Raw genomic sequence first — 14,789 nt, 5'->3', positions numbered from 1 at the left:
CGCCCAGCTCATGGTACTGCTACTCGAAGAGACAGACGCAGCTGGTCTCCGATCGGAGTCCCGCCAGTGGGCAGGCCTGGCCACGGACCGTCACCCTGCTGAGGAAGGCCCACCCCTCTGACTCACCATCTTTGTCGACAGCGAATGGCACATCTGGAGTGACGATTTCATAGCTGCAAATCTGGCTGAACTGGGGGGAGCAGTCGGCGTCCACGGCCTCCACCCTCAGGATGCTGTCATGCTGCTTGCCCTCAGTGACCGTGGCTTTGTAGGACTTCTCCCTGAACACGGGTGCGTATTCATTCACATCGTTCACCTGAATGTGGACAGTTGCTCTGGAAGAAGAACAAAAAAGCCGTGTTTGGTTTGTTTCTTCCCCCAAAGTACAGCAATTCTGCCCTGTTTTTACATTTCTTTTTGCTAATATCTTATTTCACAAAGTTCATAAGATGGAGACAAAAATTAAACTAGTCACAGTTTTTATTTAAAAAATTTTTTTATTGTTTTACTTCTGAGAGAGAGAAAGAGACAGCGTGAGGAGGGGAGGGACAGAGAGAGAGGGAGACACAGAATCTGAAGCAGGTTCCAGGTTCCAGGCTCTCAGCACGGAGCCCGACGCAGGGCTCGAACCTGCAAACCGTGAGATCATGACCTGAGCTGAAGTCGGGCGCTCAACTGACTGAGCCACCCAGCCCCCCCTCACGGTTTTTATTTTAGCATGGAGATGACTTGAGAAAGTTAAAATAGGGATTTAAGTTGATTCTTCTAGGTCCTAGGAGTAAGATGGCTGGTAAAAAAAAAAAAAAGAAAAGAAAAGAAGAAAGGCAGTAAAATAAGAGACCTGGGGTTTTCTTGACAATATGGGACAGGCATGCAGAAGAGAGAAACTAGGTAAGACAAAATTAGACCCAAAGGAAGAAAGAGTAAGACAGAGACAGAAGATGGAAACACGGGCGGGGAGTCTGATTAGGAGCATGGAAGCCGGTCCTGCCCCGCTTCTAAGGAATGGAGACCGCAAGCAACTCACTGTTGCCCGTCACCCACTAAGTGATCCAACAAACGAAGGACCTCCTAGTGACCTCAACGCTCCTTCCCCGGCAGACCCCGTGCTGCCACATTCCACCTCCCCCGCTTGCGCTTGATGAAACTAAGGCCCCGTGGACTTGGCTACAAAGAGAGGTAACGTCAGGCTGAGGGCTATTGATCAGGGAGTGGTTCTGACTCGGACAAGATCGCTGACTGATACAGACCTTTTCAAGGACAACAGTCCTATCAGCCGGCGTGAAAAGGACGAGTTGCTGCTTGCTGGCGCTCAGCACCCCAGGGTGCACCAAGACCCTCCACGCCCAACTCCTGCACCCTCCTGATGGGTCTCGTGGTGTCGTGCGCCGCCCCCCGCCCCCCCACCCAGCCCAGGAGCTAAGCGGAAACTGAGACTCGGCAAGACAAAATTTGCCCCGTGCCGAAGGGACGGTAAGTGGCAGAGAAAAGACTGGAATTCTAAATCTAGGTCTTGTTCAGAGTCCTGTCTGTTCCACGAGCAGTTCTCAAAGGATATGGATGTGAACACGGCCCGGATGGGGCGCCAAAGTCAGCCCACTCCCACCAGCATGAACGACTTCTGCATCCTTTGAGTTAACAGAAACCTGACAGCAAAATATCCTCCTTGGGGAAAAGTGGGCTTCCCCAGTTTTCAGCGTAGGGCTTTAGTTTCTTTCATGAGAGCACTGGGGATAATATGACTCATTTATTTATTCAACAACTAATGCTGCAGGGTAAACAGACAGGGTTCCTGCCCTCCGGGAGCTTACAATTTCACAGTGGACAGCCAGAAATATCTTCTGTCTCATCTTTAAGAACACAGAGAGTCTCGGGGACACAAAGAAAGCAGCGGTCAGGACCGCGTTCTCTGCACACGCGCTCTCTGATCGGCTTACTCACTTATGAGACTTTTTCGCGTTGGCGCCGTCGGGCCCCTGGCCGCAGTCATAGGCCTGGATGCTGAACGTGTAGTCTTTCTGCAGCTCACAGTCCAGTTTCTCTTTTGAGCGAATTACGCCCTCGCCAGTGGACTTGTCCACTACCACTGCGTCAAAGGGGACATTCTGCCCATGAATTTTAAATCCACAAATCTCACCTAGGGAGTCAAAGCAGCGCAGGTTAGAGTCTCGGCCGCCCAGAGTCTGCACGCTCCCCCTCCCCACGCCCCTTCCCCCCCAAAAAAGAAAAGAAACGACAACAGTTTGGCAGCCAGGGGTTGAGAGGGTCTGTGGACAAAGCAAGGGCGCTGTGCTCGGACAGGGATAAGTTCTGGGGCTTTAGTAAAAAGAAGCAGGTCTGGCTTTCCAAGCAACTTGCTTAACTTTGCATCCATTCATGCAGGAATACAAAAGAGAAAAAGAGAAAATATAGACAGGCATTTCACAGGAGAACTTAAGATAGCTCCAGGGACAAAGTAGTCTCATTCGCAAACAGCCATGGCCTGATAACGTGGAGAAACTGTCCCCGGCCACTGGGGACAGCTGGGCAGCGATTTTGATTTGGACCAGAGAGAAGGCTAAAATGCAGTTCAGTGTCGAGAGAGGAAGGGGGGGGACATAAAGGTTCAGCACCATAATTACAGAAATTCTGTCCAAAACAAAACAAAATAAAAAGGTCAAAAGAAACAAGTCTTCCTGTGCAATGAGCCTGGCTAAAATTAGGGAATCAAAACAAACTACTGAATGAGAAAGGTAGAAATACCAACTTTTCAGGCATCCATTTCAACAGCTATTTGTTTACTATTAAGATCGCTTCCATCACCGGGAGGGATCTGCTAGACTTGCCTCCGTTTCCCAAGCTAGCCTCTCAGACCTGAAAAAGAAGCCTGCCTGGGGGCATCAGTGCACTGAAGGTGGCTCACAAGCTTAATGAGGGGTGACAATCTAGGTTTCCATTCTTGCCTGTGGGAGAACAAACATCAAGTGTTTTGATGTATGTGTGTGTGTGTATATATATGTATATATATATATCTTCCAAAAAAAATGTATTTCACGTAAAAATAAGGCTGCACTCTTCCAAAATTACAACTCCTAGAAAATGGTTATGAAGTGAATCTCTTAAGTTCAATTAAGAAACAAATGTACAGTGTTATCCGTCCAGTTCAAATGGATGTCTGATTTCTAGATATTTCTAACCAGGGGTTTGGTTACATACAATTTCCATCAATATATTTAAAAATAGAAACAAAGAAGGAGAATAAATCAAGGTAAAAGAGCATGACAGTTTCTTCTGCTTAAGGTCTGATTCCCAATTTTATAGACAAAGTTAGTGGGTTAATATTCGTAAGAGGGATAGAAAGAACCCTTTATCACCTTCTTTGGTGACTGTCACCTCAAAACTCTCTAAAGGGGAGAAAAGATAAACCCATGTCAGTAATGCAGGAAAGAATAAAGACGGAACAATAAGGAAAAAAGTCAAAAGATGCACTTATTACACAGAAAAGCTTGACAAAATTCAATCAGCTCGTCGACCTGCTACAGCAAAATTGGGCGTGCGGCAGCAGACCATCTCTGAACGCAACTTACCGCAGACCACTACGTAATTTTGAAATTACACTGACCTACAGATTCATAAAGATTCGTAACGCCCTCAGGTGTCGTTTGGACTCTTCCTTTAACGAACACTTTCGTGATAACGGTTCATCAGTACGCTATTTGTTATTTTACAGTTTTCAGATTTTTCATTTTCAAACTAAGTTCTTGTGGCTCGATTTTGGTAACATTCAACTCAGTATGAGACGTGATGAAACAAAAAAACAAACATTTGGAGCAAAGGGTTTGGGTAAATAACAATGGTTTCTAATCTTAGGGAACCCGACCGAGGCAACCAAGCCCTCTTGTGACGGAACACGGGCTTAACTGCGGACCGAAACCAGACCCATTTACTAACTTTGGTGTTGCCGCAAAATGCCATCCTAACAGGTCCACGCGAGTGCTGCCTGCTCACCCCAGGGCGGCTACAGACAGGACAACAGTGACAACATGCAAGGGTCAGGAGGCGACCGAGCTGGCCTCACTGGGGCATCTCCTCGCCACAAAAGGGATCGTAGCCTGAATTCTCTTGCTTTTTCACGGCTTTGCTATATATCTGTATACCGTGAATGGTGCTTCATACTGCTTGTTTTTGAGGTTTGAAAAATGCTATCTCACGGTAGGTGGCTTTTGTGACTTGCTGTCCCCCTTGGCCATGTGCATCTAGGACTCATTCACCCCTGCTGGCGGATGCAGCTATGGTTTATTTCTTTCCACTACTATGTTCAGCGAGAGTCCAGGGAGATCTGGCCGGTCAAGTGCTTAGGACACTGCCTGGCTTAAAGAAAGCACTCAGCAAATGAATGCTCGCTGTTACTGTAATTATTTCCCATCGTGTGACTATACCATAATTCCAGTTCCTGCTACCGAACCTGCTGTGCTAGGTATTTCTAACCATGCTTCCTGCCGCACACTCACAGGTGCTGTGGGGCCTGTGCCCAAAACAGGAGCCACTAGGCATGTGGGTTGTTTAAAATTAAATTTAAATTCATAGTAAAACTATTAAAAATCAGTTTCTTGGGGCGCCTGGGTCAGTTAAGCATCCGACTCCTGATTTCAGCTCAGGTCACGATCTCACAGCACAGAGCCTGCATGGGATTCTCTCTCTGGGCCCCTCTTCCACTTGCTCTCGCTTGCATGCATGCTCTCTCTCTCTCAAAATAAATACATAAACATGAGAGAGAGAGAGAGAGAGAGAGAGAGAGAGAAAGTGAGAGAAGCTGGCGATCCAGACCCACGTTATCTGAGCTGACATAGCTGATGGTGACTATGGTGACTGAGGGTGCCTTCCCGACACCGGCCGCTGCACAGGTGAGCTCAGACTGAAGACCCTGGGACGGGGGAGGGGGGGGGTACCGGCTTGGGCAAGGCCACCTACAGGGAGCACTGCTTAACCAAAGTATAAAGACACTCATTCAAGCAATGTCCTTGAGCCTGTTTCTGACCATAAGATTACCATGAGAAGTGGAACCATTTGCCAAAAGATGTCCACTCCCCTAAATCTCTCCTCCGAGATACCAGGCTGGGACGAGTGTGGGAAGGCAATGAGTGTTCCAATTTTACACTTCAGTTGTTCAGGGGAGCTTTCACTGATAATGTCTGAGCAGGAACCTGAGGGAGCTGAGGGAGCAAGCCACATGGTGATCTAGGGAAGAATTTCAGACAGAGGGGACAGCAAGTGCAAAGGTCCTGGTGCAGGCCTGGGCCTGGCCTGACTTGGACACAAGGAGGCCTATGCTTCCGCAGTGGCTGAATGAAGGGGAGGACGGCAGAAGAGGCCAAAGGTGAGTGCCCTGAAGCTACACTGGCTGCTACAAGACTTGAAGTTTGTCCTCCAAATGAGAAGGAGAAGACTAGAAAGTTTTATGCAGAGAAAAAAATAAATATGGTTTATATATTAAAGAATCCAACTAGCTGCCATGTTGAAAATAAATCAAATATAAGCAGGCAAAGGGGCTTTGCTGGCCGGTTCTGTCAGTAGAGCATGGACTTTTGATCTCGGGTTCTAGACCCATGTTGGGTGTAGAGATTACTTAAAAATAAAATCTTAAGAAAAAAGATATACATATATGGCAAAAATGGTTACTGGAGTAACACAGGCACAAGAAGCTGAAAGCCAGAACCAGGGGTGTCCAGGGTGGCGAGAAGCAGGTACGGATGTGTTCTGAAAGCATGAACAGCACCGCGGGATTGAGTGAAAACCTAAGGATTCATAAACTGCCTTCAGCCAACATGGAAGAGAAGGTCTCGATGGCGGAATGGGAATCGTGCCTTGGCTTTGGACACGCATCTATATTACGATTAGTCTCAAAGGCAGGATTACCAAATAAAAGAATATAAATTGTTTAGAGCCTCACGTGTGTCTAGGCTGCTCCTCCAAAAGACTGGATCCGTTTATGACAAGAACAAGTGGGACTTCTGTCTTTTCTACATATCTGCACCTGCTTGGAGTATCAAGCGAGCTACCTGAATAATGGGCTGTATGGAAAGTATGTGGCGTCCCAAATTCATGGGTACTTATTAAATTGCTGGCAGCCTGGGTCCTTCTGCCTAGAATGACTTTACAGACCACCTCGCCAGCGGGCAGCACGGGCCTCACACTCGGGCGGACATGGATTTCTGTGCCGGCCGTGTGACCCTGCACGCCTGTACGCCTGCTGCGCCGTCACCTGCAGGCCTGGTGGTGTGCCCACCTCCCGGGCCCGTCTCCTGCTTCCATCCATGACCTCGACTTTACTGAGGAAGACGGCCCAAGGGCAGCAAGGTGAGGGGCAAGTAAACAAGTGAAAATACGGCAGTATTTCAGACAAGATCTGATAAGAGCTAAACAAAGGCAGTTTCGGGAGGAAACGAGAGATTTTCAGGATGGGCAGGGCTTGGAAACCAGCCTGACAGAGAGGGGTCTGCGGTGACTTCCTGGGTTTTTGGCTGATGCTTCCAGTTAGGGAACGAAGGCCCAGAGGCTTGCTTCACTTATTGTCACCAACTTCCTGCTTGTTTCTTTGCTGGAGTATTAAAATTTTTTTAATGTTTATTTATTTTTGAGACAGAGACAGAGCATGAGTGGGGGAGGGGCAGAAAGAGAGGGAGACACAGAACCTGAAACAGGCTCCAGGCTCCAAGCTGTCAGCACAGAGCCGGACGCGGGGCTCGAACCCACGAACTGTGAGATCGTGACCTGAGCTGAAGTCAGACACTTAGGGGACTAAGTCACCCAGGCGCCCCTTCCTGGAGTATTTTAAAGGCAGACTTTAAAGCATACAATATCATTAGACAGACTTCCACTAATGTACCTACAGGAACATGACACAGCCAACAAAAATGAACAATTCCTGAGGTATTTTCACAGCGAGTAACCAACTACACTCGGTTTATGATCTTCCTCTTCCTAACCAGGGACCAGGCTGTTACTTTCTGCCCCCGTGCTTTCAGGAGCTGATTTTCGAAGTTGTCAAAATCCATGCTTCCCTCTTTCCTCCATCCTTGTACCTACGGCTCTATTAGTCACACACACGACAGCTACGTACATGTGTTCCATGGGGTCACATCCCGGTGACTCTGCCCCTCTGTGTTCCCAGCGCTTCTCCCCTGGACTCAGCCTTTGCTCAGACTGTGCAAGGAAGGACCGCTCAAAATCACCTCTTCTCTGTTTTTTGTGACCTGCCCCTTCCCACCCAGTTCAGGCCACCTGCTAGCGCCGCCCCGCCACGTAAGCTTTCGGACACGCTGCCCTCGTCTTGTATGCAAGGCCCCGCAGCGCTCCCGGATGGCGTGTCCAGGTGTGCTGGCCTCCGAACACACAGACCTCTCTTCCCTCTCATTCCCCAAGGGCAGGTGGAACAGTCCAAAGAACTTTACTGAAGCACTTAAAAAAAATTTTTTTTAATGTTTATTTTTGAAAGAGAGAGAGATCCGGAGCATGGGTGGGGTAGGGCAGACACAGAATCCAAAGCAGGCTCCAGGCTCTGAGCTGTCACCACAGAACTCTTGACACAGGGCTCGAACTCACAAACCGCAAGATTACAACTTGAGCTGACGTTGGACGCTAAACTGACTGGGTCATCCAGGTGTCCCAGCACTTTTTTTTTTAAAGCAAACATAAAAATAAAATAATGGATAAACCCAAGAAAGTACAGATTTGACTTCTCGATGTGCAAAGTCACGTCCAGGGTTCCTGGCTCACAGTGGCAGCCCTCGCTGTCCTTATCCATTCCGCTGGGAAACCTCGGTTTCGGGCTGGCCCTGCCTTCCCTCCATGTCTTCTTCCAAATTGGAGTACGGCCCCGTGCCACGCGCCACACTGGCAGGTGTCTCTGACGCCCATCCTATGGTCTCCCAGCTCGCGGGGAGCCCTGCCCCCAAACACACTAGTGCCGGCTCGGACAGTTAGGGTTCCAGGCAAAAAGGGGCTTTAGTGAGAAGACATCGTCAGGAGCTCATGGAACTGACTACAAGCCAGAGAAAAGGACTTGGGAAAAGCCAAAAGCCAAGGCAGGGACATGACGCTCCCAGAGCAAAACAGCCTGGGTGGATGGGATACAACAGCAACAGTGTTAGCGTCTTTGACCCTTTGCTCAACATTCCTGTCCACGGAGGAAGCATCTGGTCAGCCCAGCCTGGGCTGTGCGTGCGCGTGGCTGGAAAGGTCGGGGTAATGGACTGTAGATGCACCAACCTGGACCCAGCGGGAAAGAGGTCAGGGGCTGTGAAGAAGAGAAAATGGATATTTGCTGAGCAACAAGTGTCCACTACAATGTCCCTGCTAATCTTACTCTTGTCCCTAACCCATCTCTCTCTACGCAGCCCTGATGCCATGCTCACCGGCTCAAAGTCCAGGCTGACCCTTATTTTCAGTGACTTCTGACTTCCTTGCTCACGGGTCCAGGCTGATTTCTGGCACAAGCTCACGTGTTGCTTGGATCAGAGCAAGTTCTCCAAGACGCCTTAAACGTGCCGTTGAGCAGCGACCACCACACCCCAACGGTCACCCTGCATGAGCCACGCACAGCAGCCCGAGGACACGGCCTGCCCTGCTCCTCACCTGCCACAGCAAAGCTCTCAAACATCCGCATGCCAAGAACAGCCTGAGAAGCTTGTGAAAAATGTGGTCAAGCTCCATCCCCCAAAATTCTGACTCAGCAGCAGCTCTGGGGTGGAGCCCAGTCATCTGCATCTTTAATGAGCGCCGCCTGATGGGTCCAAGGCAGGCAGGCTGAGGTCTACACTGGAGAGACGGGCCTGACCGTGGCTCCCGAACCTTGCTGGCTGGTCCTGGATGTCTCAGGTCTCCCTGGAGGCCCAGACTCAGCCGCGAGGACACCTGCACTGGACGCACGGGCCTGGGTGATCTGGACACAGTATTAAAACCACATGGGCGGTGACAGCCCATCTACTCAGCCCGGCAGCAGAGATCCCATGGCCCAGAGTTGGCTTCTGAGCCTCCGCTCCTGCGCCGTGCGCTCGCCGCACACGCTATGCATCCCTCCCTCTGGTTCCCAGCCTTGCTCCCATTTCCCCCTCCCCGCCCTGTGTGTGTGTGTGTGTGTGTGTGTGTGTGTGTAAGCTCCACCCATCCTAGTGCCCAGTTACTTCCGTACCCTCTTTAACCAACCTCCTGCTGCCTTTCTAGGAAGCCGGTCCAGCTTGGGGGCTGCCTCCCTCCCTGGGTACCTCCATTTACCTCTGTGTCAGTGCTGGCTCTGCCTTCCCCCCTAGACCACTGCTGCTGTGAGAACAGGAATGCGCTTTTCTGCTTATTTATATTCTCTAGAAGATCTGGTGTGGCTGCCAAGTACTGAATGATTACTACCCCAAACCTCGCCTGGAGGCATCCAGAATGAACTCACTCTGGTCCGAAACTTAACACGGAGTTTCTGTCCTAACGTCCAGATACTTAAAACCACTAACTCAGTGGGGGCACCTGGGTGGCTCAGTCACTTGAGTGTCCAACTTCGGCTCAGGTCATGATCTCACAGTTGGGTAGTTCAAGCCCCACATCGGGGTTGCTGCTGTCGGCACAGAGCCCACTTCAGATCCTGTGCCCCCCCGCCCCTCCCCCACTTGCACTCTCTAAAAATAAATAAGACATTTAAAAAAGCCCACTAACTCGATGGAGAGTGCCTTATTTTGGGCTGAATCACATGAAATTTCTGGCATTCTATTTTTTTTTTAATATTTGTTATTTTCAACATACAAAAACAGTGATTTCATTTGGCTTAACTGAATACATCCGACTGACTGCGGCAAAAACATCTGCCCAGTTGCACGTGCTAAAAAAGCTCACGTGGGTGGCCGTGTGCAGCAGTCAGCCCCACTGGGGGGCGTGTGCAGCAGTCAGCCCCACTGGGCTCCTGAGAGCACAGGAGTCACACACACGGCACAGAGAACAGAGAGAAGTATCACAGGTCTGAGTTGGTTCTAATTAAATATCAATAAAGATAAAGTTCCCATCCTTGCCCTGATACTTCTCTTGGAGTCCCTTCGTATCACAATTATTTCATTTTATAAAAGATCCGAACTCCATCTGGGAAGGCAGAAAAAAAAATGCTGGGATGGAACCGGCTCGTAAAGGGAAGAGACTGGAAACCGAGGCCGGGGGAGGGGCGGAGAGGGAGGCCCGGGCTGGCCACACAGGCAGCGAGGAGGGAGAGCTGTCACAACAGCAGCACCAGGGCCTGTTCACGGTGCGGACTTTTAACTCCCTGCTGGATACATCAAATATATGGTATATTTTCATACCCACATCTACTCAGGGTATTAACAGATTAAGGCAAGGGGGTGAGTAAGGAACTGACTCATTTTAATTTCCTACAATAGCTGACAAGTCCCAAGACTTTAGTCTCTTGATTTCCCCCAAGAAAACAATCTGGCTAGACAGACCCCGTACGTTCGACACGAATGCCTGAATGGTGACAGTTTACAACACACTCTATTGACTAAGCTTCCGACGTTACGCACGTTATTTATCCGGGCGCTCCGACGAGTTAGCTCCGGTGGCTACCCACACTCACACCCTGTGATGGCGTACAACTGTGAACAGGGAGGTTTCCGGTGTTTTCAAGGTGCTGTCGGGGAAGCGCACTCGGTGAACGTGAATCCACCCTGGAGTCAGATCGCCGGGCTGGAAGGCAGCTCTGTCGCTCACCAGCTGTGCTGTCGTGGGCAAAGGACATCAACCACTCGCCGATGCCGGCCTGAGAGCTGGGCACTAAATGAAGAACAAGGTCGTGTGCCACTGACGGACACACTCTGACCTCCCCTGCCTCATCTGGGAAGCCAGGAGTAGCGAGTACCTACTGTAGGGGACTGCTGAGAAGAATCGGATGAAGTGACCCACGTAAAGCCCTTAGAACAGCCTCTGCCACACTGCTAAGAGCCCAGCAAGTGATGGATGCCACCGCCACCACTGTCATGGTGGTTAATGATACTCAACTGTCGTTGCCAAAACCAATCTAAGACCAACATAGGCATCCGGACCTGGTCTGCCTTATCCAAACGACCACTTAAGGAACTCAGTGAGAAAACAGAACACTGTGAAGACTATTATAGAAAAATGGAAAAATGTCTCTCACAGAATGTTAAATACAAATATACTTTTAGGGGCGCATGGGTGGCTCAGTCGGTTAAGTATCTGACTTCGGCTCAGGTCATGATCTCACTGTTTGTGAGTTCGAGCCCCACGTCGGGTTCTGTGCTGACAGCTCAGAGCCTGGAAACTGCTTCGGATTCTGTGTCTCCCTCTCTCTCTGCCCCTACCCCGCTCACATGCTGTCTCTGTCTCTCTCATAAACAGTAAAAACAATTTTTAACATATTTTTAAAAGATTCTATTATTAATAATAAAAGCAGCAGCAAACACTGTATGTATATAGCACTTTACCGTGTACCAGGCATTATTTCAAGTCTTCATGCTCATAAATAAATAAGCTAATACTCCCTAGCTCCCATGAGGTATATAACATTGCTATCCTTGTTTTACAAACTATGAAACTGAGACACATAAACATTGAGTAATATGCCCAAGGCCATCCAGCCAGTGGTGGCAAAGACAGGACTCAAGTCCACGCCAGCCTGCACTCTGGTCTGTTCCTGTGGCACCTGCCCGCTCCGGCCTGGTGGGGGCAGTGTTGTGTGCTGTAGCTGGAGGGGTGCCATGGCAACGGAGGAGGGAGGGAGGCACACAGCTGCTCCCCTGGGGGCAGAGGGATGAGGGCTGTGCCTTAGCATGAGTGTCTGCAAGAGGCTCCCTGCCCAGGTGCTCACACCCACCCGCAATGAAGACCTATGTCCACACAAAGGCTTGGGCGCTAATGCTCAGAGCAGCACGATTCATGATCCCCAGAAAGTGGAAACCATTCTAATGTGCGTCGGAGGACGACCGGGTGAATGGGAAGTGTGATGTCCATATGATGGAATATTATTCGGCAATAAAAAGGAATGAAGGCCAGATGCACCCTATTTTCCAAGCATGGGTGAAGCTTCAGACTACAGGCTAAAGACAGTAGGCACAAAAAAATCCAGAATAGGCAAATCCATAGACATAAACTAGATTAGTGGTTGCCAAGGGCATGGGGGAAATGGGGAGTGGCTGCCAAGGGGTGCTAGGGTTTCTTTTAGGGGTGAGAGAAATATTCTGGAATTAAATAGTGGCTGGGGTGCCTGGAGGGCTCAGTCGTTTAGGCATCCGACTTCAGCTCAGGTCATGATCTCGTGGTTTGTGACTTCGAGTCCCGCGTCGGGCTCTGTGCTGACAGCTGAGAGCCTGGAGCCTGCTTCAGATTCTGTCTCCCTCTCTCTGTCTGCCTCTCCCCTGTTCACGCTCTCTCTCAAAAACAAACATTAAAAAAATTTTTTAAATAGTAGTTGATGGTTGCACACTCCTGTGAATATAAGTAAACCCCCATGAACCGTATACTTCAAAAGGGTGGCTTTTAAATACGTGGATTATATTTTTAAAAAAGAATATAAGAAGAAGTGCTTGCCCACGAAAAGCTCCAGAAGGAAGGGCTGCTGTGCCTAACTACGGCAAATGCAACCCTATTACCACTATGATGTGGCGCTACATTGCTTCTCTTTCCAGTTTTAAAAATCTTAATATGTTAATTTTGGCACATCAATAAAAAACAGCTGGGAATCCCATAGAAACATGAAACTTTCTAAGTATTATTTCATTCATGATATTACATTAGGTTTTGATAAATGATACAACAGCATTAAATCAAATGAGAAAGAAAGAAATGACATTTTATTAACAGGACTTTTTCCTTCAAAGCTAGTGCCCAATGTCTGTTTCACTCCCTGCTTCCCCTGGAACATCCCACGGGGCCTCCCATGGCCTCCTCGCAGCAAAGAGCCACCTGCCCCTCTCAGAATCCTGCCTCTCACGCGTGCTGACAGCTAAGTCACCGCACGGGGTCCCAGCTTCCTCTCCTGAAAACGGGGATGGCAGTCAGCGCCTGCCTTTGCTTGTGTTCTTGCTTGTGGACAAAGGCTTACACAAGGGCACGGAGGAAGTCCTCTCCTGGCAGCCAGGGCTCACTGTGCCGTCGCTGCAGCTGAGAGGGAACCAGGGGCTGAAACAGGTACAAGGGATGGCGCTGCTGCCTGACGAACACGAAGGCGGCCCCGGGGCCACAGAATCACAGGCACGGGACGGAAGGGACACCTCAGCTACGCTGAATTAGTACTCTAATTTTATGCTGGCATGAAACAAAGATGCCTTCTTTCCTCAGGCTTCTCGCCGGAGAACACAGCGTCTGGACTTAAAGGTACTGGCATAGCCGCCAAGCCTGCACAAGCCTAGGGGGTGAGCGTCCAGGGTGAACGTGGCTTGAACGTCTTCGTGTTAAGAAGGAGTCTGAAGCTGAGAACAAGGCAAGATCCATCTGCTCTGACCCTAAACGTGTGGGGATTTTTGAAGGACGCCCATATTCAAGCGGAGATCAAAGGAGCCCAGCCCGACAAACCACGGCAGACGGTGACAACTCTGGAATGTGTAAAAGTTCTCTGTAAAAGGGCTATTTTGAAGATTATGATTCTTCCCTCAGTGGAACTAAGGTGACTGGCAGTGGAAGGACTCACATGTAAAATTCTCTAAATACAAAAATGTAGGAACTTTAAAAATAAATCAATAAACAAAACAGGGATGGGAGGAAGTGTCCTTACCTCCTAAGATTGTTGTGAATTAAATGCAAATTTGTAGAGCACTTAGAACAGTGTCCAGACCACCGCAAAGGCTTGCTTTATTTATTTATATTTACTTTTGAGAGAGAGAGAGACAGAGCACAAGCAGGGGAGGGGCAGAGAGAGCGGGAGACACAGAATCTGAAGCAGGCTCCAGGCTCTGAGCTGTCAGCACAGAGCCCGACGCGGGGCTTGAACTCATGAACCGTGAGCTCATGACCTGAGCTGAAGTCTGCCGCTCAACCGACCCCCCAGGTGCCCCGCGAAGGCTGCATAAACGCTCCCCATTAGCAGTAGCACAGCAGGGGGTGCTCTAGACACACCCGGTGAGCGGCTGATGCTTCACAGCGGGGCCAGAGGGAGTGAATCTAGAACTCCCGACTGCAACCCCCTCGTAACACTTAGGAAACGTCAGAAGTGTGTAAGTCCACTCAAGTGCATAAGCTAGGTAATCGGATAAGGTCACTTACGCAGCACTAAATGTCACACCCCCAAGGAGGCATTGCGCATACTAACCACATACGGCACACATGGGGTGTCTGCGTGTCCATTTAACCCACAGACACCCCCAAACCCAGGCAGTTCCCGAGGAAACCAACAGGCAATGCTAACGTGGTTTTAAATCCAGGAACAAACAAAACAGACCACGTCGGCGGACAGACAGACACTGTGTGTGCTCACAGCCCGGAGTGCCTCCTCGGGGTCCTGTCCATCTCGTCGGGTTTCTCTGGAAAAACCAATCAGCAAGTAAAACTAACTGGCCTCAGGTTACGTCCCTGAAAGTGGGATGTGGCACTCGAACAGACTGAAGAACAAATTCATTTTAAAAGCAGCTCTTCGGAAACAGCCTCACATTCATCTCCCTCAATTTACCACAGAAAAACGAACGTACGACAGAATGTGTACGAGTTAACTGAATTTTCCTTATCTGTGTGCAGGCAAAGAGAACAAACAGCCTCCTTCATCTGAGAAACGGGGTTCTGGAGAAATAGCAGTCGAACCCTAGTCTTTAAAAAATTAGTGTCACAACGTCAGT

The 14,789-nt window shown here is 49.4% G+C and overlaps 1 protein-coding gene across 1 annotated transcript in view; it reads right to left on the bottom strand.

Moving 5' to 3' along the window:
- The window catches only part of CLSTN1 (calsyntenin 1), a 78,322-nt gene that overhangs the window by 23,476 nt on the left and 40,057 nt on the right, over positions 1-14,789 (bottom strand). Inside the window, 3 exon segments of the mRNA XM_039234948.1 lie at positions 127-335; positions 1,942-2,137; positions 3,354-3,383. Coding sequence (XP_039090879.1) covers positions 127-335; positions 1,942-2,137; positions 3,354-3,383 — 435 coding nt within the window.

The sequence above is a fragment of the Hyaena hyaena genome, unplaced genomic scaffold (assembly GCF_003009895.1).
Source record: "Hyaena hyaena isolate Hyena2069 unplaced genomic scaffold, ASM300989v1 scaffold_94, whole genome shotgun sequence".
Lineage (NCBI taxonomy): Eukaryota > Metazoa > Chordata > Mammalia > Carnivora > Hyaenidae > Hyaena > Hyaena hyaena.
Note: the sequence above shows the minus strand (reverse complement) of the source record. Positions and strands in the feature narration are given on the sequence as shown.